At 36.6% G+C, this 27926-nt stretch overlaps 1 protein-coding gene across 2 annotated transcripts in view; it reads right to left on the bottom strand.

Moving 5' to 3' along the window:
- OSBPL11 (oxysterol binding protein like 11) overlaps nucleotides 1–27086 on the bottom strand; it is a 63879-nt gene extending 36793 nt beyond the window's left edge. Inside the window, exons 1-3 of one of the 2 annotated variants that reach the window (XM_087950183.1) lie at nucleotides 26085–27086; nucleotides 5012–5080; nucleotides 343–518 (exon numbers count right to left, since the gene is read on the bottom strand). In XM_087950183.1, the coding sequence (XP_087806309.1) occupies nucleotides 343–518; nucleotides 5012–5080; nucleotides 26085–26308 (469 nt within the window). In that variant the 5' untranslated portion in view covers nucleotides 26309–27086. The remainder of the gene's footprint in view (nucleotides 1–342; nucleotides 519–5011; nucleotides 5081–26084) is intronic. The other variant, XM_087950184.1, reaches the window with a different exon arrangement.
- Between the last annotated feature and the right edge of the window lie 840 nt (nucleotides 27087–27926).

Genomic DNA, 27926 nt, shown 5'->3' with positions numbered 1-27926 from the left:
TTCAGAAGCTTGGCAAGTGGTTCATATTTATGACCTTTGCTGTGTCCCAGGATCATGTGATCCCCTTTTGCGACAAGCAAAGTCAATGGGGAAGCCAGATTCACTTAACAAACCAGGTTACTGACTTATCAACTGCAATGATTCACTTAACAACTGTGGCAAGAAAAAGTCACCAAATGGGGCCAAACTCATTTAAGAAATCTCTCCCTTAACGAAAAAAATTGGGCTCAATTGTGGTGATAAATCCAGGACTATCTGTATAGACCACAAACCAAAGAAGTAGGATTGCATCCTAATGAACAAGCAGCAATGGAACTATTTAAAAAAACAACAACCCCGTACCTCTCAGTTTATACTGTTCTCCACTGGCAGCGTTCACTGTAAAAGTATGAGAATCTTCATCACTAGGGGATATCACAGCTCCAGCCAGCTGCAAGGTGCCTCTAGGTTTCTGGTTTCTGGACTGTTCATTCACAAAATACTCTAGGAGGCCACCTTCATTGTTTAAGACAAAATACCTGTAAATGGTGAGGGAAAAGCAAATTCAATAATCTCCCCACAGCTAACTTCCAAATTTGAGACCTTTTCAGCTAATATGCCCACATATAGATCTCAATCCAGAAGGCCGCAATCCTGTCCTACTAGTGACTATCTGCACAGAACAGCTTTTGAAAGCCCTGAATGCTTCGATGTGAGCTGGAAGCTGAACAGTGCAGTTCCTTTGGAAGACTCTGAGCTGAACTCATGTTGTCCAGCCATTCAATGCCGTTCAATGACATTACCACACAATTCAGAGAGAGGAAGGGTGCTTGCTGTTTGTCCAGTGTTAGGACAATACCACTGCAAAAATTATAATCTAAACCAGTGTTTTTTTAACCTGTCAGTTTTAAGAGGGATGGACTTCAACTCCAAGAATTTTCCCAGACAGCATGGGAAATGGGGAATTCTAGGAGTTGAAGTCCACACATCTTGACAAATTCAAAAAGCACTGAACTGATCTAAACAGAAATCATATACAGCCTGGATCTTGACTTAATTCCTTCTTGGAGGAATATAACTCACTCTGAATTTATTTTCTTTTTTTAGAGAGTGAGTGGAAGTATGGGATATATTTTACAAACAAGGGTAATTAATTTTTAAGTATTTCTGCCTCTCAGATATTTGTGCCCAATGATGTTTTTGCCAGAACATGGGAAAATAATCTGTGGAAGGTGGCATAGGGAAATGTACAGGAAGGGGACCAAATGTTTAGAAAAAACTGCCTTCTGCCATTCTTCATCTTCCACTGAAGGATGGAAAAATGTGGACTCAGCCTTTGGGATTAAGCAAGTGAGCTTTCTGTTTTCTGCAATGTTTGCATAATGCCCCCGGAACAACAACAGGGAAGCAAATGATGAGGCAATACATCAAAACCAACCAACCACATTGTAAGATAACTCTCTAAAATGAACACAAGGATGAAAATATTTGGAATATCAAAAAAAAAAAAAAAAAAGTCTATAAGGAAAATGAGGCCTGAATTCAGTTTTGAAGCTTTTATTATCACTGAGGCCTCTGCTGAAAGACTTCAAAAATCCATGAAACTGAAAACTGTGGGGTGGCATGCCATTCATACTCAGCAGCCAGCCCAAAGCAATGTCCTTGGATACACAGCCAGCTGAAGCTGGGAAGTTTTAGTAGAGGAGCCTTATATTTTGGTAGAAGCAAGAAAGCCTTCCTAACACATACAGAAAAATTCATACATATATTTATCAAATCTGTATGTTGCCTGACTCCCAAAGACTGTGTACATGTTCAAAGGTTTTTCATCTTTCCATTTTTTAAATAGGATTTTGCACATTCTTGGAGATTTTTATGCTTAGATTGAAAAATTGTTCATATAAACAGAAGAAACTGGAACTACAGAGGTCATAAGGAATCAGAAGGCATGGCTACTAATATATCCCGATTTCTTAGCTGAGGTTTTTAAATAACAAAGAAGCAGTGAAGACGCCAATAAGTAGAAGTAACATTCCAAACTTTTCCCTAATTTGAGCTAACTTGCAATCACTAATCGAAAGAAATATCTATTTTAGTCACACTGAGCCATACGATATGGCAGATCTATTGGGCAATTTAGATTAGGCAAATGATGCTGTGCTTATTATTGTTATAATAATGGTAGAATATATTTTAGCTTCAGTGGACAAATGAGAGGACTGACAATGTCACTACTCCAAATAATACCTATGCTATGGAAACATGTTTGTTATTTAAGAAGATTCCATTTTATTACAATGGTAGCACCTCTAAGATCAAGATAGTTACTACTCCATTTAGAAGCTATTGGAGGTTTCGGGGCTAAGCCACCCCGTAGAGGTGGTGAAGAGGGGGGAGATCACCAGCAGGGTCGAGGAGAGCTGCATCTCTCCTCCTCAGCTGGCCAAACTCCCTTTCCCGAAGGCGATAGGAGCGGTGGTCAGAAATGGCCACCTCAAAGAAGAACTCAACCAGAAAAGAAAGTGCAGGAGGAAGATAAGAAGTGAAAGTTTTGGCTGACCGGGTTAAAAAGCAACAACTAAGGTACCCTGGAATTTAAATTTTATAAAAGATAACATTGTTCCCAAAGAAGAGTCGGAAGCAGCAAAAGAAAGTGAAAAGGGAAAGGTTTTTCTTCTCTCTCCTTCCTTACATTGACAACTAAGAGATCTGAATAAGAAATCGGAAAAATCTGCTTTGGCATCAATAGGCAATTAAGCTGAAAATATAATTAAATGCCAAAGGGACAATAAAGATTTCTTGACATTAAAAACTTTTTCTTCTATAAGCAGGAAGGGAGAGGAAAAGAATAAGGGCAGGATCTGGAGGGAGGAGACTGCCTGGACTTCAAAAGAATCTAAAGTAAAATTTCAATAAGACTTCTAAAAGATACATTTTAACTGAAACTTTGCAACTAAATAGTAACCGCAGGAAGAGAAAGTGAAAAAAAAGAAAGTGTAAAAAGAAACAGCTTGTGTGTATTTGGATTGCTTGGTGACTTTTGGATTTTTGGTTATTATATTTGAATGACTAAAACTAATTGTGTGGTTGTTTAAAAATTTTACAATGGCATCACTTCTGGATGAATTGAAAATGGAACTTTAAAAATACAAAGAAGATGCACAAGAAGGGAAGGGCTCTTTTGGCTTCGTTTTTCAATTCTTAGAAATGGAGATCTGCAACTACGAGAAACAACAAGAAAAGACTGCAAAACAAGAAGACTGGGACAAAGAAGAAGCCATCTTTAATGAACAACTAACTCTATGTGGGGAAGAAAAAGGAAAGGGGGAAAAGAGAATGGAGAATTTAAGACTTAAAAAAACAACCAAAGAAAAGAAAAATAATTTGAAAAATAAACATAATGTTGGAAAGCAACAGATAAGGGGAATACAGAAGAGGGAAATAGAGGTAGAGAGACAAAGGGGTAAAAAGGGGAGAGAGAAGAAGAGAGGGAAGAAGGAAAGGAAAAGAAGTTACAAAGGTTTGGAGCAAGATATAAAGAAACAGGACCTATTTAGAGATAATGGGTGAAAAACTAACTGAAAAAGGGATTCTGTAAAGGTACATAAAATTGTACTGTTATATTTGTAATAGAAATAACTTTAGAAAATTGGAAACAACATATGATTAAAAAGAGGGATAAAATAGTTAGTGTAATTTAGTGAAATGTTTGTGAATAAAATAAATGAAAAAAAATGAGAAAATTGAATTAGGAAGGAACGGGAACATTTTAATCAGTCAATGTTTTATAAAATATAAGTGAAGAGGGGGGGAATTAACTATGGAAAGTTTATAATTGTTCCCATAGAAGTATGATATTTATTTGAAAAGTAACGTGCAAAATGTTAAGATTTAAATGAATATTAATATTAATTATAGAATTGAATTGGAATGGATTGTTGTTTTAATTATATTATACATTTATAATTTTTTCTTTTTTTAAGAATACAGTGTGTAGTTTTAGAATGTACCAAGCAGAATCCAAATGGAAGTTATGTATTATATTAAGTGTTATTATTTTAGGGGAAAGATATAAAGGCGTCATACTCCAATCAGTAATTACAGGAGAAATTTTGTTTAATGAGAAAAGATAATAGACAATTGAAACAGGACAGACAAAAAATATAAGTACAATGATTTGAATTGAGATGAAATAAATAAAATAAAATAAAGAAAATTAAAAGAGGGGAGAAGCTATGTAGAAAATGCAAAATAGTAATAAGATATGGAATAGAATATAAAAATGAGCATGAACCTGAATCTGTGTCTGTACGAAGAAATGTAACCCGGGATTATGCTGCTTTCAAAAAAGATGTTTCCAGCATACTGTCATATCGTAACAATTTTTATTGCAGAAGGAAAGACAAGAGGAAGATAAACAAAGAGCAAAAACGTAGCTTCCCCAGAGCCTTTGCAAAACTTTGAAAAACTCTGTGTTCAGATCTTATTTTCAAATTCACATAAATATTCACTAGAAAAAAGACAGTTGTAACTATGTCACACCAAGACTGCAAATTCTTAGTCCTACCTATTAGGGATTAAACTACAGAACAAAACCATGAAATTTGTTTCTGAATTGACCGGCAGCAAATAACATTGTAATTATACTTTCAGAAATCTCAAAATATGAGCTCCAATCTTTTAAAATCTTGCAAACATTATGACTAATCAAAAGTCAATACTGCATTCAAAATCATCTTTCTGTTGCTTATAATAGCAACTGTGCTATATCCTCCATGTTCAGATATATTTCGTAGCTGTATTTTTTTTTGCATTACCTCTTGAAGGGTAAAATACACAAAGCCCTCTGGTTCAATTAAAAATTTACCATTCCGGAAATCAAATATATGCACTAAAACAACAGATTATTGCTAAAATAATTCTTCATTCACATATTATTTTCTAAAACAATCAGAATATTACTAACAATTTCTGCCTTATAAATAAGAGCTATTCCATCTGAAATACTGCTGTTTTGGAAAAATGGACTTACCGGTACTGCCAGCCTGTTACAAGATTTGTATATTTCATCAAATAGCCAGAAATGTTTTCCATGTGATCACTGTGACAAATATAAGAACAGAGTTCATCAGCTATAGGCAAATAACAACAATTAAAATATCTCACATACATATTGCGTAATTTCATATTTGATAGAGTAATAGAAGAGACTTCATAACTCAGCACAAATGTTAAACGACTTTTAAAACAGAAATTCCTGCAAGCTCTTGCTCCTTGTTTGTCTTTGCAGAATTGATTTAGAACTGAGATGCTTTAAATAATCTACCAATCTGAAAACTGGGACCAACATTACTGATGCATAAACTACTGGAATCAGTAATGAATCATTGGACACCTCTTGTTTATAAAGCTTCAATATTAAAGATTAAATTTGGACACCTCTTGTTTATAAAGCTTCAATATTAAAGATTAAATTTGGACACCTCTTGTTTATAAAGCTTCAATATTAAAGATTAAATTACTAAATACCCTTCAGGTTTCCAACCTTAAAGAAATGTTTTTGGGCTCTTTACCTATTATTCATTATGAAAATGGAAGTTGATTAAGGTTAAAAGAATACCTTTAAAATTGAACTATACAAATAAATCACTGGCCACTATTAATTAAGGAAAAGTATATTTAAAATTTTGAAATGATACACACTTCTTGGACTCCTGAGTATCTATCATAAATCATCAACATCATTGGATACTTTTATTTTGCTTTGTGTGCCACATCTAGCTTTTCGGTGTACCGATCTGATTTTTTATATGAAAAAAACCTTATTTTAAAGCAACATTTAATTTAATGCCAAAAAAAAAAAAAAAGATTCCACTTTTCAATCACCTTTATTTATTTCCAAAAACGTCTTTTTCCTCATAAACATCCATAGAAAATAAAAATTGTGTTTTTCTTTCCGGTATGCCCACTTAAATAGAAGTTAAGCAGAACTACAGGAAAATATACTAGGAAAAAATATACTAAGCAATAGATAGGGAGGGCATTTGTACACTGGTGCTTTATAACTGTTACACATCCCCTTTAAAGCCATTTTTATAAATGTGCAAATTCTCCCACCAAACAAGTTTCCAAATGCAACCAGCAGACAAAATGAGTAACTAAAATAAGTGCCAATAACTGACACTCACTATATTACACTGTTTGGGTAATGAAATGTCTGCAAGAAAACACCAAAGACCCCTCACTAAAATATGTGCATCACAGAGCAAACCAACTCCATGTTATGTATGTTCTTCTATATGATGGATGCACAGCATCCATTTTTGCACTGTTCCCTAGGAATTATATTAAAGTCTCCCTCAAACAAAGTCTGTCCCCTTCTTGACAGCAATAGAGAAGTGGTTTGCCATTAGAGTTCAAAACCAATTAGATGCTGCCATCTAGCGGAGTAGCAATTATTAACAATCACAAGGTGCCAACAATAGAACGAAAGAACGAAAGTGTCCTTGAAAAAAATTAACACACACACACTTCAAATACACGAAATTAATTTCTGCCCAGTAAACCACAAAGAAGAAATATTGCTGCATCACATTTAAGAAGCTTTATAAGGCAGCAGAGCATTCCTCCAGGAAATTGAAGACAGGTCTATTTTTTATGTTCCACAATTAGAACTCGGGCCTTACATAAAGAGGGGATTCCAAAGAATTAAACCAATCTCAGAAATCACCTAAGCCCCTTATTAGTTCATAACAGATTAGCACTCCGAGTAGAGCTACACCTGAAAGAAATTTTAGAAATCAGAAGCTACAAATGAGTCTTGCAAATCTGAATTATCATTATTTCCTGCTCCATGTAAAAGTACCTTAAATGGTCAGAGAAACCATTCCAACCAAGATATTTAATCATGTCGCCACATCTAGATATCAACAGTGGATTATATAAAATTGTTTTAAAGTTTAATAAATAGCTATGAATGGTGATACCATATTTTACTAGGCTTTTCAACAAAAGAAATCAATACAATTGGAAACTGGCCTCCTAAACAAGCAACTGTAATAATTACCTGAAAATGGCTGCAAAATACCAATTTAACCTATTTTTCATTCAGAAGTCTATGTCACAGACCTGTCCCTCAGAATAATGTACAATGTATGTGAATAACTGAAACGCATGAAAGGATTCAGAAATATGACTCATTTTAAGTTACTTAATGAAGAAATACGCCAAACCTTTCTTGAATAACCCAAATGACAGAATCCAGCTACCTAGAAATGTCCTCCAAGGAGGCAGCAGGAGTCATTTTGTCACAATTTCTGAAAGCATCTGAAACTATATATTTATTTTTGGCATCTTCTCTCCATATACAATAATTTTTTATGTAATAATGCCTTTGAATTCACAGATTGATTGTTGATTGTGCACCTATTCTAAGGAGTTATTTCAGACCAAAATAATTCATGCAGAAAGTGAGAAATTTATGAATGATGATGAAGACCAAATTAATTGCCTACGCTCAGTAGAATGAAAGTGATATATTTGTATATCATAAATCTGGAAGCAGGTGATAACATATTTGTGGCAGAAAACTGTGGAGAAATTCCGCACACCACCACCACCCCGCAATAGAATAATCCTGAGATGAAACCGAGTCTTGCCTGCTGCAGGAATAACTTCATGTGAATAGTGTAAATGGTTTTTAAAAATTATGCTTTTAAAACTTTTGTGGTCATGAAACAAACTGCTTGGCTGAAATCTGAATTTTGGTTCAAAAATGATTTCTTCTGTCAAAGCTCATTCGTACTGACATACGGGCTGAAAAACTGCAAAAAATGATACTGCATTTGCTACTGTGCTCAGTTAATCCCATTTAAACACATAAATGGCTTTCATAAGCAGCTATGCAGGACTTTCACTTAATTAAAATCCTACACAGAATCCTCCACAGAAGACAAAGAGCCTATTCTACAGACTCAAATGTGATTAAATTCAAATCCTGATTAAAATCCTGTAGAATTAGTTTCAGAGGCTTATTATTTATTTAAATGTACAGTCACCATAAACATCCTGACTCTGGGTGGCTTACAATATCCAAAATAACTAAAAATGAACACTGCAAATTTAAATGAAAGCACCTTTAATTGACAAGTAATTGGCAAGCAGGAACGTGCAAGTGTTAAACCTCCTCTGAACAGGACTCTCATCATCCTAGCCCCTGTACCCAAGGAAACCTCCAGGCTGTTGATGTTTTAGTAAGGCCAATAGATTTGGGACCATACATGGAGGGGGGGGGGATCATTCCAGAGGGCAGGCCCCATCACAAAGAGAAGCAATCACTCTCCTTGAGTTTCAATTATTTCCGTAGAATGTAAAGAATTCTTATTTCATGGGAATTAAATTATTCAGTATTTTATAATACATTGTATACACAATTATTTTTGTTCACTGAATGCTTGCATATTTTAAAAAATGCTTAATTCTTTTGATGTCTCCTGTAATATATGAGCAATGGTGGGGCAGAGCTGAAACTAGATTTTCTCCCCTCCCCCCACCAAAAAAAATCCATTTTAAGAACAACACTCAAATAATTACAGAAGCATTTCAACCAATAAATAATCAGAACTGAAATTTAATGAAACTAGAGGAGGGAGCACCTCATTGATTGGCAGCTTTCTTGTTGATGTCATAATGCATCCTACTCACAAACTATAAGCAAATTTCAGAGAAGTAGCACAGAAAAATTAGCAGAACTGGAAAGAAGCAAGCAAGCAGAGAGGATTCAACCATGCCTGCCTCGACACAAAATAATCAGGTGAGTATTCTTAAAGTGGAAGAAACAAAGAACCTCCATATAGTAATACTGTAGCACAGGCTGTCAGGAACTTGTGTCTATCTAAAGTCGTAAACTATTCATCATAAAAGTTGGATCATAGTAAGATCACTATTATAGTTCTTATTTTCAGTTATCAGCTGACCTACTTACAAATAGGAAGCTGATCTGAAGGTTGTAAAGATTAAAATAACCCAAAATTTTATGTGCTATATAAATAGGATAGCATTTCATTCCTTAATCTAGGGATGTCCTTCAAATATTCTGAGTTAGAATGCTTATCATTCCTTGGCACGGTCAATTTTGTTTTGGCTGGCAGGAGTTGTAGCTTCATCAGACAGCCTGCCCAGTCTTATCCTGGAAAGAAATGTAGAGATAACCTTGGCGAAGGAATGTATAAGCCTGCCTTTTGTTCTGATATAAAATGGGGCATGTAGAAACTCTGTCAAGCTTTCAAGATTCTTGTTATAACCTGCAACAATAATGAGAGATATACAAGCTGCTTTTGAAAAAACACAGAAAATAGAAAAATCCAGAGATGTTGAATCAAGGCAACAGTTTCAACCACTAGTTAGTCAGAAGACCACTGTAACTCAACCATCATATCACCAACTATTGATGGCAAAAGTTTCAGCTCTACATATAACCAAAGCTGCTATGATGAGAAGTATCAGACATGAAGAGACAAGCCTAGATAGTACAAAATCAAAGGAAAGACCCACTAGTTCTCTCTTAGAGGAACGGAGCAAAATTCTAAACAGGGAAGTAGATATGTCAAGTAGAAGCAAACTTAGCACACAATCTTTGCAAAAAATATCTAGTCTTTTTCCATTTGATATCAGCAAGTTTTCTGCTGATATTGTGTTGCATGAATTACTAGAATACAACAGGACTCTGCTTCCAGGCCATAAAGCAAATCTTCAGCATGCATGGCAACTTGCACAGCAAAAGATACTACAACAATAAGTTAATCTTGCTGAAAAGTTCAGAAGCTTGTCAGTGTTTTTGCCTCAACCGGGTGTCACTACTAGGTTCCACGATTATTCTGGCCATCCTTCAATACCAGCATGGGAAGCAAACCAGCTGGGACCAGAAATAAAAAACAATATAAAAGGGGCCAGTTGTTCTTCAGCCTTTCAAGGACTAACTACTCAAGTTCAAGATTTGGATTCATTCGTTATTTGTGGAAAGGGATGCAGTCCTCTAAGAAAAGATGGAACTTCCCCAGTTATATGGCAAAATCCAAGAAGCCACTGATCTAACTTTGATCTTTTGGATTAATTCATTATACAGCAACCTTGTAACTTTCAACTTTATAATTATGATAAGGAAAAATTAAGGCATTCATACATGAATCTCTTTTGAGACCTGTGAAAACTGTAATTTGCAGTGTAAAGGCAGTTAAAATATATGTAAACTGAACTACCAAAAAAATGTAGCAGTTGATTCCTGGAATCCTTGCAGTACTGAGGATTTCCTGACCTTGTCTACCTCAAAAGGGTAACATCCATTTGGAAAGCCCCTCAAAATTTTTTCTCTGCCTGATCTTACACCAATCAGAATCAAAATAGGGTTATTCCCCCCACCCACCCATGCTCTCCATTTTCCTAAGACTAAATTACCATTTCTTGGCCCTTAATGGTTCATCCATTCCTTTATCAAGGTCATCTCTACATTCCTATAGCAATTTCTACTGAGCAAATAAATCAGAAATATTATGATGCTGTATGAATGATTTGGAAAATGAAATACCTCCAAAATTAATCATGGAAACAAATAAAGATATTTAATAATTTGCACAGAGGAGATCCAATAGGAGCTTTTCTAAATCAACATTGGAACAGAGCACGGTACACAGGGTAAATGGTACAAATAAAAAAAGCAGACATGGAGAAAGTCTAGCTATTTTTAAAAGCATAAAAGAAAGAAAGCTATCGCAAATTATATATACAAATCACCTTACTCATCAGAAGATCAAAAGCTCTCAACTTAATGGATTCTTTGGCAAAACTTCAACAGTTCAATCTGCATCAGTCCAATTATTAATACTTGCACAATCCTATGCATTGGGTAAGAATATAACAAGGTATACACAGTGCCCTGCAGGATTGGACCCCCGACCCATCTAGTCCAACACATTTCACGTTGGCCAACCAACTGCAGAAGGAAGCCCCCGAGTATCCCAGCAAATCGACTCAGAAGCAGTCACATTTCCATCGTGATTTCCATGAATTGGTCAAACCCATTTTTGAAGATAGACAAAAGCTTTTTGAAGGTAATCATCATACGGTAGCAAATTCCAAACCTGAATTATAAATTACCTACAAAGATGGATTAGGCTCTGGTTCTAATATTTTGGAAAAAGAGAAAATAGCTTCTCTTTGTTCTTTTTATCCACAACATGCCTAATTTTGTACACCTGAATCCTACCTCTTTTCATTTTCTTTCTTTTGAGACTAAACACCCCAATTGTCATAAGCATTCCTGCTGTAACCCCAAGATCCTCTTTGCCCTCCTCTGAACCTTGTCCAACTCCACTATATCTTTTTTGAGCTGCATTGACCAGAACAGCACAGATGTGGTCACATAATTGGTTTATATAAGGGCATTACGGTAATGGCATCTCTATTTCCAGGATAATTTCTTATTATGCCTAACATACTATTGGCCTTTTTTTTACAGTGGATGCACACTTTATTGGCACCTTTATCGAATTGTTTACCATTATTCCAACCTCTCTTTCCTCATCAGTCGCTGCTTGCTCTGACCCCATTAATTTGTATGAGTAGTTAGGATATTTAGGATCTATGTGCATCACTTTTTGCATTTGCTCATAGAGAACAACTTCTGCCATTTTGATCCATACTCCCCTAATGTGCAGAGCTCTCTCTGAAGTTCTTTTCAGTCACTGTTTTGTTTTTACTTCTTTGAACAATTGAATGTCATTAGTAGGCTTGTTTATTCTACTAGTCATCTCCAATTCCAGATCATTTATCAATATGTTAAAAAACACTCTGTGACAGAAACGCCTGCTAGTTAGATCCCTCCATTGTGAGAAATGTCAATTTAACAATAGCAATAGCACACCGCTTCACAGTGCTTTACAACCCTCTGTAAGAGGCTTACAGAATCAGCATATTGCCCCCAACAACAATCTGGGTCCTCATTTTACCAACTTTGGAAGGATAGAAGGCTAAATCAACCTTAAGCTGGTGAGAATCGAACTGCCAAATTGTAGGCAGCCGGCAGTCAGCAGAAATAGCCTGCAGTACTGTATTCTAACCACTGTGCCACCATGGTTCATTTACAGATAGTCCTCAATTTACAACCATTTATTTAGTGAGCATTTGAAGTTACAACAGCACTGAAAAAAGTGACTCGTGACCATTTTTCACACTTATAACCATTGCAATATCCCAGTGGTCACATACAGTAATCAAAATTTGGACACTTGGCAACTGGCATCTATTTATGATAGTTGCAGTGTCCTGGGGTCATGTGATTACCTTTTGTGACCTTCTGACCTGCAAAGTTGTTAGGAATCTGTCCACCAATTAGTTGGGTTGGCAATATATAAACCAACAATGTATGTTTGTAGCTTTAAGACAGGATCACTGTATTGATTTGTACTATGTTCCGATTGGTTGATTGTATTGCGAATTGCCATAAGAGGGAGCTAGAGATCATGGCTTGCTCTCTCTGACATTCTGTCTCTCTCACATTCTGTACCTCTGACATTCTGTTGCTATCTAAGCTGTACTTTTACCTTGATATCTTTGTTTACTGTAAATGACAAAGGCAACGGGTAAGAAGACTTTGAAATTGGATATTCTTTGGACTGTTAAACGTATATGACCTGGACCATTTATTGGACTGTGCTATTTCTTAAAGTACACTTTAACTCAATTTAATGTAGCTGTGTGTGGCTGAGTAATTATTTATAACTATTCTCATAACTACTCTCAAGGGTTATTCTGTACATATCATAACAAAAGTCAATGGGGAAACTAAATTCACTTTACAACCATGTTACTAACTTAACAATTGCAGTGATTTCCTTAACAACTGTGGCAAGAAAGGTGGCAAAATGGGGCAAACACAACATCTGTCTCCATTAGCAACAGAAATGTTGGGCTCCATTGTGGTTATAAGTCGAGGACTACCTGTACACCTATTCATTGTTTTCTATGCTTCAGACAATTGCTTACTCACAAGAGGATCTGCTTTTTATTCCAATGGGTGCTAAGTTTACTGAAAAGTCTTTGATGAGGGATTTTATCATAGGCTTTAATAAAAAGATGTCTACTGACTTGACATTATCCACATGCTTATTAATATTCTCCCCTATGCCCTTCCTATCTTTCCTACAGAGTTTGTAACAGGTGCCCACTGATTTTCTCAAATCCACCAGATTTCGGTTACATCCATAATATCTATACTAACTTCTTAGATCAGGCATGTCAATTCACCTATTCTGTATTAGTGAAATTTAGGGTTTAAAATATTTATATGTCATCTCTTGAAAAGCACATGCCCTAGTTGTGTACAGTTAATTACAGATATGATTTACAACATTAAAACACACACATATATGACAACCTCCTTACGAAGGTTTCGTATTTCTCTAAGGAAGCATCTATCTATTTATTTCTTTGAGACCAACAAAAAGGATGCACAGGAGGAAAATAATCCCACCAGGTTTGATTTACTGTTTGTGATTCCAAAGGAAGACATTTTGTCACAGTCATAGATAATAGCATAACATAAATTATACGACAATTAAAAAAGAGGTGTGCATTCCAATTTATGGAGTACTATTAGAAAAGGAAATGAAAATAAAATAGTATCGTAATGTTGCAGTATAAATAAGCCTATGGTACAGCCCTATTTCACCATTTCTGAGTCTGATAAGCTGATCTAGAAGAAAAATATTTTGAGGGGGGGAAAAAAAGGTAGGGAAATCACTCAAAATCCTTCCATATAAGAATTTAAAGCTCTTTTTTAAAAAAATGATTTTAAAGCCTTTCTCTCAAACTCAAAAGACATACAGAAATAAAGGAAAAAAATAACATGGAGATACAGAATAAGTACATGAAGGTTTTTTCCATTGTTTTCAATACTGGACAAAATGATAATGATTACTTTAAAACAAATAAATATTTCTAAACATTTCACCATACAGGTATAACAGGGAATTAATAGTTTGGGGCTAAAACGTTTTGCAGGTCCTTAGATTAAATCATGGAGAATAGCTTTATTAACAGTTCCCACGACAGACATATTTGTACCTCATTTCGACCCTGAGTATTAAAATAAATAAATAAATAGATAGATAGATAGATAGATAGATAGATAGATAGATAGATAAATAAATATGTAGACCCTGTGGGTTTTTCCTGGCTATGCTTGGAAGACCACACACCAAGAGAAATTGAGCCCCTTCTCTTTCAAGATGCCACTAGGACCCTGGATGGCATGATTTCTTAACTCTTCCTTTCTTACTATGAACAAGGAGGGAAAAAAAGAAATGCTTCTTCACAAACTTTTTATGCTACCACTGGTGATACAATGCCCAGTTAACATACTTAAGAAATACACTTTTGACTGTGATTATGTTTCGCCCAGATCTATTGTTCCGCCAATTTCTTTCTTCCTATTACTGAGAATGATCCATACATTTTGTGAATGGGACTGTTCTTCATTTTTCAAAACATCAGAATGCGCTGTCTCTGCATACAACATTTGCCTTTATTCAGTGAAGGAACAATTTAGATGCCTTTAAAGCAGGTTTGACAGTTTCCCAGAAAATCTCAGAAAATGCTAGAGGAGAACAATGCAAACCAAAGCTATTGTTGCAGGGCATTCAATGTACTCCCTTGGGATCAAAGAGAAGAGCTTCAACCAGTGTAACCATGCACCCAAAGATTTGCATTCCTTCAGCTTTATTATCTTTTGCAGGCTAAGTTTGCAGCTTTGAGAATAGTGAACAATGCTGGTCAGGATGCACAGAGCAAAGCAACCCAGCAATTTTATTTAAATAAATGTTAGCAATTAAGCAAGATAAAACTGTGTGTTAAACTATGGAATTCAGTTGTAATTATGACAGCCAGTCTGGATGGTTTTTGAAAGGGCCCAAACTAGTTATTTCAGATCAATGAATTCCAATACTGATGGCTGTTTATTACTACTACATTATAGGCAGCACACATGTATAGCTTGCTGTAAAAAAACAATTGTGAGCTTCCCAAATGCATCCAGTTGGTCCCTGTATGATATAAGGGGCTGGGCTAGATTAATTGTGGTCTTATTCCACTGTAACACAAAGCTGAATTATTTTAAATATATAAAATTATATAATGACCAAAATCTCTCATGTGATTCTTGACCCTCTTCCCTGGATACTTTAGATAAAGTTACATAAGAACCTGATATCTTCTCTGTGTTCTAACAATCAATCTAATATATAAACATTATTTAATATCCAGATTCCACAGAAATTGTCCATGCAATGCCATGTCATATAGTGTGTTAAAAGAAACCATAGTTTCTCACTCAAAGGATTCTACATTCTTTCATAAAATAGGTTTGGACATTAAATAAGTCACAGAAAAGCAGATCGAACAAGCCTTAGCACAATTTATAAATATGACCTATAGTACAAATTAAAGTATCAGAAGACTGAACATGTCATATCTATGAAATTCCATGAAGGAACTTGTTAGTGCAGAATTGGCACATGGAATTCTGATTCATTTTTCCCCCACAGTCTTCGCTTATTTATTTCCAAAATTATTCAGCTCAGTTCATTTTATGCTCTTCTGTGAATGCAAATGACTTCATTCGTCACTGATGAATGTATTTTTTCTTTTATTTATACTGAGAGTATTTGCACCAAGACAAATTCCTTGTGTGTCCAACCACACATGGCCAATAAAGAATTCTATTCTATTCTATTTATTCTATCAACAACATTACAGGCAACCCTATGAAGACTCAAATTAAAGATAATCCATTCACCTCAATTCTCTATCAAGAAAAAACAGATTTGCAGTTACCCCTCTCATACAACTGATTTTCTAATTTAACTTTTAACATATGTTGAGAAATACATTCATCAGTATTGTTGCAACTATTAAAAAGTACTTTGTTAAAATATTCTATATAATATTCTATATAATTTCAACATGCTGAATCAGTCCAAAGGTTATCTAGTCCATAAATGGTAGACACCCTTTCCAGGTGGCAAGCATGTTTTTTTCTGAGAAACCCCCAAAACAACAATTTGAAACTATAATTCAACTAGTTTTTTCCAGCAATTTTTATTTAGAGGTATCCTATCTCTGAACCGGGATGTAATGAGTAACTAACTCTATTATAACTAATACTCATTAATAACTTTATCCTCCATGATAGAAAAGAATGGGTAACACATCACCCTTCTCAAACATATCTAAGGTCTGCTATCAAATAATCCAAGCAAGTAAAAAGATAAGACAGAATATCTTCCATCTCTAGATAATCTGGAGGTTGAAATACTAAATACCTAAGTGTTTTGCTCAGAAATGTAAGCTTAAATGTTATACACCCTGAAGGTATTCTATGGATAGTTATTTACTATTGGTAGAGCCAAGAAACTGAAAAATTGATAATGCCTTATTAGTAGTATCCGTTGGCATCACCACTGCAGCTGCCTCTATGAGTTGTAGAGCTATGCCAAGCCTTCAGTTAAATAGAAGTCAGTTTGATACATATGGAGTTCTTTTTTTCTTTTTCCATCCAATCTTTTGCTCAAAATGAGGATATGCCTAAACTGTTTGGAGCCAAGACACTGGTTTATTCTTTCCTTTTTATTTGACCCCCCAAAAAGCCTTTGTTAAATAATGCAACATAGCTGAGCACAAGCCAGTTATACGTAAGGATTCAAAATGCATTTCAATACTGGATTTAGTTAGATGGTAGCTAACTAAGGAAGCAACTGTAGTAGACTAATGTGTGCTTAATCTTTTATAAATATGATTCTGGCCTGGAAATCATGCTAACCTCTCTTATCATCCCTGACTAAATAGAAGAGTTACCTAACAGTTAAGATGCTGGGCTGTCAACTGGAAGGCTAAAAATTTGAAAGTCAAGTACTGTGTGACAGGGTAAACTCTGTTCTTGCCCTAGCTCCTGTCCACCTAGCAGTTTAAAAGCAGGCAAATGCAAGCAGATAATTTGTACCACTTCAGTGGTAAGGTAACAGCGTTCAGTGCGCTTCTCCATTCAGTCATGCTGGCCACATGACCACGGAAAGGATAATACTAGCCACTTCAGCTAGGAAACAGAAATGAGCATTGCCCCCTAAAGACAGACACAACTAGACGGGAATCTTCACCTTCACCTTTTACTATAATCTACTCTCAAAATGTTCTTCCAATGTATGACTTCAATGTATGACTTCAATGTATGTCCTTTTCAGATGCAATTAGATTTCTGTTTGCTTTTTGGAGATGGTCATGCCAATGTTAAAATAAACCTACGTTAAAATGGTAAATTTATGCACGACTATCATTTCTACCCTTCGGGACATTTAAAAAGTGAGCACTCTGCTATGAACCAGGAAACTATTTACACAAATAATGAGGTGGTTTGGTTTGTTCTTCCATTTCTAAGCAACGTGTGTGTTAGGGAAAGAGAAGTGAATAGGGAGAGAGAGAGAAATTGAGAATCTGCACACAGGTCTATTTGGTATTCAGAGCTAGCACCTATTATATAAGTGGCTTACAAGGTGAGAAAAAGTAGGTTTTTTTTGTATAAGATAGAAAAGAAATAGATAAGTACATTTTTCTCCTCATGTACTCTCAAGACAACTTCAGAAGCCTTTGCATACTCTGAATATTTTTTTTCTTTCTCCCTTTCAACAAAAAGAAGAATGCACGAGCCTAATAATTTTTATAGGCATGTTTGCAAAACTCATACGATCCAAGCATAAATCAATATGGACTCCACACAATTCTTCCCTGTGACATATTTTCTGCTGTGTTTCATATCTCCAAGGTTAACACCAACCTTTCAATAACAAATCATTTGTAAATGAGAAATATACAGATACAAAACAATCTCTTTGGAAGATTTTAATGACTCAATATTACCTCTAATATGCACCGGCAGCATTTCATGTAAGTTCAGATAGCAGCGGCAAAGGACATTTCAAAGTGCCCGATGGGGAATGCAATCATATGAAGATGCCTTATGTTGAGTCAAACTACTGTCCAGTTAGTTTAACCTCACTTGAAAAACTGTTTTGGGGTGTATGGTTCATTGTCTCACAGGACACCTCCCAAATGTTTCATGATATCACTGTCTAGTTCAAAGCTTCTTTCAAACTACTGATGAGGAAACAGTGAGTTACTATCAAGAGCAAGACATTTTCTTCACAGCTGAATCAATATTTTATCTTTCTATGCAGAAAGCGCTTTTCTATTTGCATGCAGAGATACAAAACAATATGCTCATGGAATTAAAAACAAACAAACTTCCACTACATTTAGAGTATTCTATTCTTTTCTGTGCATGGAGAATTTGGCTGCTTTTTACAAAGCTACATACAGACAATATGGTGATGGGGAAAAAACCAAACAAACAAACCTGAGTCTCTTCTCCATGATCAGTACGGTAGTCCGTGACATACCACAGTTCATTTAGTGGCCGTCTGAAGTTACAAAGAATTGACAAAATGACTTATAACAAATTTTTCACATTTATGACCATTACAGCATCCCTACCTGTACAGGACTATCTGTCTGCAGAAGAGAAATTTTACTTGGGAAGGTCCTGTAAGTCAGAAGTTTCCCCATCCTGCTTTGCATTAACTGCTTTGACTGTTCAAAGTTATTTCTAGCTTTACCCAAATATGCACAGGATTGAAACTGGGGCCTTCTATGTAGATTAGAAAATCTATGTTGTATCATTGGCATACTGCCATTTCTCAAAAGTCAATTCCTGTATGCAGGTAGTCCTTGACTTACAAAAGTTCATGTAGTGACTATTCCAACTTCCAATGGCACTAAAATATATATATATATAACTGTTTTCCACAGTTACTACTTTTGCAGCATCTTCATGGTCACATGATCAAAATTCAGATGCTTGTAAACTGGCTCACATTTATGACCTTTGCAGTGGCCTGGGATCATGTGATCATCTTTTGCGACCTTCTGACAAACGAAGTCAATGGGAAAGCCAGACTCGCTTAACAACCATGCTACTAACCTTAACAATTGCAGTGATTCACTTAACAACAGTGGCAAGAAAAGTCATAAAATGGGGCAAAAACTCATCTAACATCATAAATTTGGGGCTGAATTGTGATTGTTGAGGACTATATGTATTATGCATTTCTCTACAGAGAACAAACGAAGCATTTTAAGTTTAGAACTTGTTTTGTTTTGTTTTTCTTTTCAGTCACAAATTAAACCATCTATTTAAGAACTTCACCTGTTCAAGAACGTTGTCAAGGTCAGTTTGCAATACATAGCCAATTAAGTCCAAATATGATGATTCTTAAAAATAATGTAAGATACAGGAATAACAATTTTCTGCTCATCAGAAATAGCAAAAACAAAAACAAAAAACCCCAACCCAACTATAAGCATCATGGGAGCAAAAGCTAGAAATCTGCTCTACAGTATTTTGTCTTTAAGAACCATTTATGCATATTCTTTAAAGCAAATTTGTGTCTAGATGAACCTATTGTAGAGAAGGAATTTACAGACTCACAGGCTGTTCATGTAGAGATGGAAGGCTGTATTTTTATGTATTATTGCCTGCAGTAAACAGATAGTGTCCTTCTAGTTATCTGCAGTCTACCAAATTCTGCAAACAGCATTTTAAGCAGATGCCAATGAAAAAAAAAAAAAACTGTAACAATTTAACTGATACTGCTGTAACTTTTTCTTTACTTCTTTGGACACCACCCTTTGCTAGGCCTGAGCTAATGTTAGGAACATTTTCCTTTTAAAAACTGATACATTTTTTGAAATAGATAAAGTATGCTTATCTATATAAATACATTTCTAGACGTTGCTATGGTTTTAAGAGCAATGTCTGCCCACTAAAATAAAATAAAAATGATTTGTCTATACAGAGATGGTCAACTAAATGTCATTGACTTCTGCCATGCCTTCAGCTGATACTAAGTTGTTGATTTTAGAAAGCAAGTTCAGTTACAAAATATCACTGTTACATTCCTGGAAGTCTTTACACAGCTTATACCAGTGATAAGAAAGCTTTTAGGCTCAGTGGGTAAAAATTCAGAAAAGGCCACCTGACATTGGTGCCCCCCCCAACACACACACATGTATACCCCCAAACAAAGAGAAACAATTCCACCACCACCCAACACTCACGCATCTTGAGGGCCCAAAGGCTGTCACCCTTTTCTCACATAGCCTCTAAACTCACAAGAATAATTGTTACTGGATATTAGTGAATACTCCCATCTTACCCACAATGTTATGACTTGCCACCTACAATACATGCAACATAGATTTGCCATTACTGGCATAGACTGGTATGATGCAGATATTGTGTCAAGCCTTGGTTGGTTTAACTATAGTTTATGAAATAAAACCACTGCTTCCATCTTGTAGTCTGAACATTACTGATGTTCCATGTGGCTACTGTGCTGTGTCTATGGTGTGAAAAACAAGACCAAATTATTATTATTTTTAAATGATTATACTCACATGACACTCATAAAACTTGGAATTTATAAAACTTTGGAAGATAAAACTCATCCAAAATCTTACAAGTTTTCTGATAATAATATCGAAATGTTGTAAGATTTTGGCCATTTTAGGTTAATTTTGAGGTCTACCGTTTGTGGTGTATCACAAACAACATGGTGTGTAGAAATGCTATACTGTCAACCTAGGTTATATATTGTTATCCTCAGTGGTTTTTATGCCAATGTACTAATCTATCCCAAAGGGAAATAACTCACAACTGCTGGAACCTGACAACAAAAAAGGTGAAACCAGCACCCTTTATTAAGCCTTACTGAAACATGCATTGTCAAATAGTAGGAAATTAATTCATTGATCCAGCAGCTTCATACACAACATATTTGTCAAATTTGCAAAATGAATTTGGGTTAGAACATGGTCTAATCCTTCTGGTTTAAATCTTTTCACTATCAAATAAAGCTAAATTATTTGGAAACCATAAACTTTCATTATGATCAACATCATATCCTGATTTGTCATTCCTGTCACAAACTCAGGAATTAGAAATCCATTTCAAACAACGGTTTCAGATTCTGAAAGTTCTGCTTCCGAAACAAAAGGATTTCCCTCCCCATAATCAGTTTCTGGTGAGTTTAGCCATATCCACTGGTAACTAGGGGCAACTATATAGGATGCATCTATACAGTCCTCCTGAAAAGTGCTAAGCACAATTGTAACATCACACAATCTTTTTAAATTCAAAGATGGGCTTTTATTTAAAATTTAAAGTTAGAGTAAGCTTCTCTTTCAACATTCTCTGATTCAACAAGTCATGCAATTTCAGGTAGATGCAGAGCTACTTCTTATCAAAAGGATATTAAATTATAGATTCAAGTTTAATATAACTGTATTATGGTCCCCTACAGTTCTCTTTGGAGTATGTGTGTTCAAATGCCTGAAGGTGACAGAACAGTTATTTGTAATTTAGAACAGTCTATTGTAATTTCCATTTGAATTCAAGCTAGAAAAAAAAAAATCAAACATCTATTTTTGCATTTTCCCCCTCCCCAACTTTGTCGTCCACATGGGATATTTGCTCAAAATGTAAATCAAAGGCAAATGCCGAGTGCTATTTTAGGAACTCGTTGGGTGTCAGACTTCATGGTTTTAGATTTTCTAATCTCATGTCTAGAGCATTCAAGTGTAACAACAGTTCCCCCCCCCCCCTTTAATGGCACCTATTGCTGATAAATTTGACAGGCTGCTTAAACTGACTTTCAATTACCAGAGAAGTTAAACATGAATCATCTTCACAGAACTGAAAATAACATTACACTGTTGACTTGGGGCATATTGCAATAAATAATATTGCACAATCAACTATTTCTTTATAGTTTTCATATATTATAAGTAAAAAACATTTGTGTTTTTTCAGAAATTTATTGTATATATTTTGTTTTATATTCTTCTAGATCCATTTTGTACACTAACTGATTCACTATTCGAAGATATATATTTTTTAAAGTGTGAGATATTCTTTTATTTTTACAAAAACCCCAGATAGCTCACAATATCAGAAATTCAATAAAGTACCCTGTTTCTCCAACAATATGGCCTCCCCCAATAGGAAGTCCCAGCATGTTTTATAGCCATGAAATGAAATTAAGCCCCTCCCCCAAATTAAGGCCTATATTAAAACATGCGAAATGGGGGGGAATCGTGGGGGGACTTGCCGTTAGGAAGTACTTTTGTTGCACACCCGGATATGGTGCTGCTTGCGTTGACCCCGATACGAAGTGCCCCACCAACGCCGAGGTCAACATCCAAGCCATCGCTGCCCGCCCGCCCGAAGATGCAAGGGGGGAGGAATTAAGTCACCCCCCGAAAAGACGGCCTAGCCATTTTTTCGGGGCTCAAAAAAAAATAAGACCGGCCTTATTATATGAGAAACATAGTAGTTTAACATAAAGAAATAATTAATGGCTTATGATAAATCATCTGAGATTTAAGGCTCAGTGGAAAATTACCTATTTCCCCATAGCCATTGTTAACTAGACAGAAGAAATTCAAGTCTCTTCTCCATGGGGAAGTCTATCATAGACAAGTTGTATAGCTGTCAAGGAGGGGTAATTTCCTTTGTAGAATTTTTCTGAAATTATTCAATTTTCATTATTTCCAATCAATCAAACCATGAATTATTACCGTTTATTTGTATTGTTTTAATTGATGCTGACTGAATTGATAGGTTTAATCTTTTTATTGTATCTGTTAATCTATGGATACTGGTAATTACTTGTACTATGTTGCAAACCATTTTAGGCAGAAATGAATGACTAAGAATCAAGAGGAACTTGACAGCAAATAATCAAGCAACATGCTGTAGTAGAAAGACCAAATTATAATAAAACCAGTATCCCAGCATTTTTTCAACATCTCCTATGAATATTCTTTCACCACTATTTTAAACAACAAATCTAACAAAAAAAAAAAACCAGAGGGAATAATATATTCTCTGAAAAGGTAGACATGTCTTAATATTACCTTGTTCCTTTTTATTCAGAATTAATTTTTGCTAGATTTGTAGGACCAAGCAAATGTGGATATGATGGTAATCTTAACAACCTTACAATTTAAAAATTAATTGAATAGGTATTTTGAAATTACAACTAACTTGCATACAGCGTTGATTCAAAAGCCAGGCAAACCTAGCAGCTAATTAAAGTCTAGACTCTTTAACCATTTTAATTTGACTTAACTTCTAATGAAATTATAATTCAACTGGAATAGATTGGTTCATATAGATGTCCATAAATGTTAAATGATCAATTTTTCAATTACATCTTTTCTACAGTCACCTCTTTTGTCTAAAATGCACTTCCTACTAAAGGGAAGCACCCTTGTTGACAATTTAAAAGGCTTTAAAAACATATTTTAATGTGTTTTAATTGTTGATGGCTTTATTTTCATGCTTTAATTGCTAATTTAATATTCTATAAAATATTTTATATGTTTTAAAGTATCTGCTTTGTTTCATTATAAAACTTGAGAAGTATTATGTACAGCTATATTAGTCAATAATCTAATAGTTAGAAATAAATAGTCATGCACTGACAAGTGTTCCTTTCTTCTCTTCAAGGAAAAGGGCATATATTAATATTTAGAAGGAAAGAAAATAATTGTTTAACACAAATCAGAATTTTTTAGGACAAATGCTAGTTAACCAGTAGCTGAAAATATTTTATTAGCAGCATTTTTAATGCGTTCATATTTTAAATGCTCACACTATAGTTTAAAATAATCAAATTACAAATGCTTTTTAAAATAATTTTGGCTTAAGTTTAATAGAATGGCTAAATTTTAAACTGGATAAAATTTGAGAAATAGTAAATTGATACCCAAAACAGCTGTGAGATTACACAATATTGAAGAATATACATAACTGTGAATGTAGCAACAAGTAAAACTTGCACTTTATATTGGCATATCTGTAGCATTCAAAATAGACAAAAATATATTATATTGTTATTTATTTTGTACAAGGAACCAAATAATATCCCTGCCTATTTTTCCCCACAATCAACTTATGAGCTGTATTGGGTCCAGAGAGAATTAGTAGACCAGGTCACACAGCTGACTTTCATTCCTAAGGAAAAACAAAAACTCATTCTTTTAATTTATTACACAAAAGTAAATTTACATCTTACCAGATTATAAACAATGCAGATTGAAAATGAGCTTTGGCTGAAAGCAGGCACACTGACCTACTTCAAAAATTCCAGTGCCAGATTTGGTGATTCACAAACATACACTCAAGTAGTAGTTCCAGTTCTATCACAATTCCATGATTAGCTGTCCTGAATAATGACCATAACCAATGAACTGGGTTCTGGTTCATATAATTTTAGTTTAGTTTAGTTTACTTTATTGTCATTGCACTTCGTACAACGAAATCAAACACCATCTTCAGTGCACATCATGACCATGAGCATGAAAAGAAACACGCACACCCTTCACCCTTCACACATTGAACCGAAACCCCCGACACCACACCAATACTGCACTATACAGCAGAATTCAAAAGAGCTACTGCCCTGGGATAGAAGCTGTTTTTCAGCCTATTTGTCCTTGTTTTTATTATTCTGTACCAACTGCCAGATGGTAATAGTTCAAAAAAAGGGTTTCCCAGGATGAGATGGATTTTTGAGAATGTTATATATAATATATAATGTTATATATAATATATAATGTTATGTATACTTATATAATGTGTAAATTTAACAATCATTCTATTATCTAGAAGAAATTGTGACTTAGCCTAAACTATACATACAGCTTATAGGTTTATAAACTATTTCAATGTGTTTATATTTCCTATATTCATTAACACACCTAAACACATAACATCTATGACTATATTAAACATACGACATGTATCATATTGCAACATATTTATACAAATGTTCTCTCTGAATAGTGACATTCACTATACACAACAGCAAGAAGCGTTAACTGATTATAATAGATTAGTTTTACTTCCTCTAATGATTCTGACATTTTAAATCAAACTCATTCTCAGAAATGGGAAGCATGTCAAAGCCCTCTGTCCTACTGCTCTTCCTCTAGTGTTTCTCCCTTATCTGTTTACCAATTGTGTCTGGCTTTAATTATCTCATTTTTGAAACAGACAAAGTAACTTTGAAAGTTAAGTGAACCTGGTTAGTGGCAGTGGTGAAAACATCAGGCTAGAAACTGGGAGACTGTGAGTTCTAGTCCAATCTTAGGCACAAAGTCAGCTGAGTGACTATGAACTCAGTCACTTTCTCTCAGACCAAGGAATGAGGCAATGGCAACCCACTCCTGAAAAACGTTGCCAAGAAACCTACAACAGTTGTCCAGGCAGTCTCTGAAAATTGGACATGACTGAACTGGGAGCGGGGGACTGAAGGGTTCACAATACATTTCCCCTGTTGGGGGTTCAGAAAAAAAGGATTTTGAAAATACAGCTCCCCGCCCAGAAAGGCACAAAGTAACGCATTTAACAGAATGACAGAGTTGGAAGGAATCTTGGAGGTCTTGTGGTTCAACCCCCTGCTCAAGCTGGAGACGGCTATATCATTTCTGACAAATTGTCCCAAAGCTCTTCAAAGAAAAACCAGGAAGTCCAATTGCCTCTTGAAAAAGCACCTTTGGGGGCAACTATGACCTGGACTATGGAGAATCTCCCATAGACATTTCAGACAAATGGCTGTCCGGCCTTTTTTTAAAAAAAGCCTCCAGTGACGGAGCACCTATAACTTCTTTGAAGGCAAGCTGTTCTACTGGCTTTATTGTTCTGCCAGGAGCATAACCTATAAATTATAAGATTCTGAAGGAAGCATGACCTATAAATTATAATGTGAGTAGGATTTTGAAGGGGGGGGAGAGAAAGCATGGTCACCATTTCTTACAATCCTTTTTAAAGGTGCGTGTGCTCACCCTCCCAGTTACAAAAGCAAGATCACAGCCAGCCAGCCGGCTTCGGATTCCTAAGCTGCTGTTCCCACCTGGCTCCAGTGAACAGCACACCTTACCTGTACTGCCACACTTTGCTACCGCTTCCTCCTCGGCTGTTGTTCAGCCCACCGCCGCCGATGCTGCTGCTGCTGCTGCTGCTGCATTTGCTGGAGCAGTTTTGGGCCGGGAGGAAAGTCTCCAGCTTGCCTTCGCTCTCCGACACTTTCATCGCTGTAACCACCGTAGCTGCTGCTGTTGCTGCTGCCGCTGCTACCGTCGGCATGGGCTCCCCGCTTTGCATGGCAAACGAAGACACGAAGCAGCCACAGACCCCAGTCCACCGGACGGGTGGGAGGAGGAGGCAAGGCAGGGCTGCTTTTGCACAGGAGGGCCACAGCCGGGCAGGCCAAAAGGCAAGGAAAATGGCATCAATTTAAAACAAAGAAACACGGTCCGCAGCCAAGCGGCAGCCTTGGAAGGAAACTTTTCCTCGAAGGGGGAGAGTCGGAGCCGGAGAGAAGGAGAAGGAGGAAACCCAAAGACCGGAGGGGGCTTTTTTCCCCCCCTGAATGGCGGGGAAGGGAAGAGTTCGCTCAGGAGCGACGCCGGCGAGGAAGGCGGCCGGGGCGGAGGCGTAGCCCGAGCTCTCTGGGACGGGTAAACAAGCGTGGGGAGGCGAAGGGGAGAGAGAGGGCGAGCAGGAGCCCTAGGAGGAGGAGGAGGGCGGCGGCTCTTCTTCTTTGCCCCTGCCCGGAGAAGGATGCTCCCCGCCGCAAGGAGACCGAGAGAGGGAGGCTCAAGGCGGCTCTCCACCCTAACCCAGAGGCGGCCGGGGGTTGCTCCCGCCCTCGGGCGACAGCCTCCGCCTTCCCCTTCCTCCGCAGGCCTCCCCCGTCCTCAAGCCCGGCAAAGAAGCCCGCTCCTCACGCCCTCCCGTTAGATCCACCCAAGGAAGGAAAGGAGGAGGGAGAGAGAGAGAAAACCCGGCTCGGCTGAGCCGCCTCTCCCCGAGCCAGAAGAAGAAGCAGCAGCAGCAGCAGCAAGCAAGCACCAGGTCGCCACCCCTTCCGGGTTAGCCTTAAACCCCACCCCCTCACCGCCCGAGGAAAGGAGGCGATGCCGGCGCCGCCATGTTCGCTAAGGGCAGAGTCCGCCGCGCTCCTCGGCGCGCGCGCTAGGAAATCAAGCTGCCCGACCCCCGTTTTGTTGTGCGTTGCGTGCAAATTGCAAATACAAATGCATGATTTTAAATGAAACGTAGGCGCGTATCGGGGCGTTAGGTGCGTATTTTGGGGAGGGGGGGAAACGGGAGGGGATGGGTTGTTGGAGGCAGAAGCTGTGAGGTCGCCCTTCGGTCGGTTTGTAGTTCCCCGTCCCTGCACGTGATGTGGTGGGAAAGGAAGGGAAGTGGTGGGGGAAAAGGTCTCCGGCGGAGTTCCAGTGCTCGTGACGGGGGTGGATTCTTTCTTGTGCAGCTCTCTTTCGTGGACCGAACTCATTTTTATCTATCTGTCTGTCTGTCTGCCTACCTACCTACCTACCTACACTGGTGTCTAAACTCGGTTTTAAATAGCCGCGCTTTTATTATTATTATTATTATTATTTTAAAATGGAGCTTTGTGATTTTTTTTTAAGCTAGATATATGCATCGGTACTACAGTCATACCCTCTATACACTCAGGAAAGATGCAACTGGGTGAGCACGGGTGTGTTGGGGTTGTTTTTTTTTATGTCAAATACTGTACAACACTATTTTTTTAAAAAAGAAAAAAAACTGGGAAGTAATTTCTAATAAATTAATGTATTTAGTTAAAGCCCCCAAAATGCAGATCGGAATGGTTGGTCATTTTTACAAACGCTGCCATCAGTGGTGCAGGTTGTAAAATAGCCCACAGAGTAAGAAGGTTTATAGGAATATC

The sequence above is a fragment of the Notechis scutatus genome, chromosome 1 (assembly GCF_049901735.1).
Source record: "Notechis scutatus isolate UNSWTSFEM ecotype Mainland chromosome 1, rNotScu1.2, whole genome shotgun sequence".
NCBI classification, from domain to species: Eukaryota; Metazoa; Chordata; class Lepidosauria; order Squamata; family Elapidae; genus Notechis; species Notechis scutatus.
The sequence above is the reverse complement of the archived record's forward strand: the minus strand, read 5'-3'. Positions and strand labels throughout refer to the sequence as shown.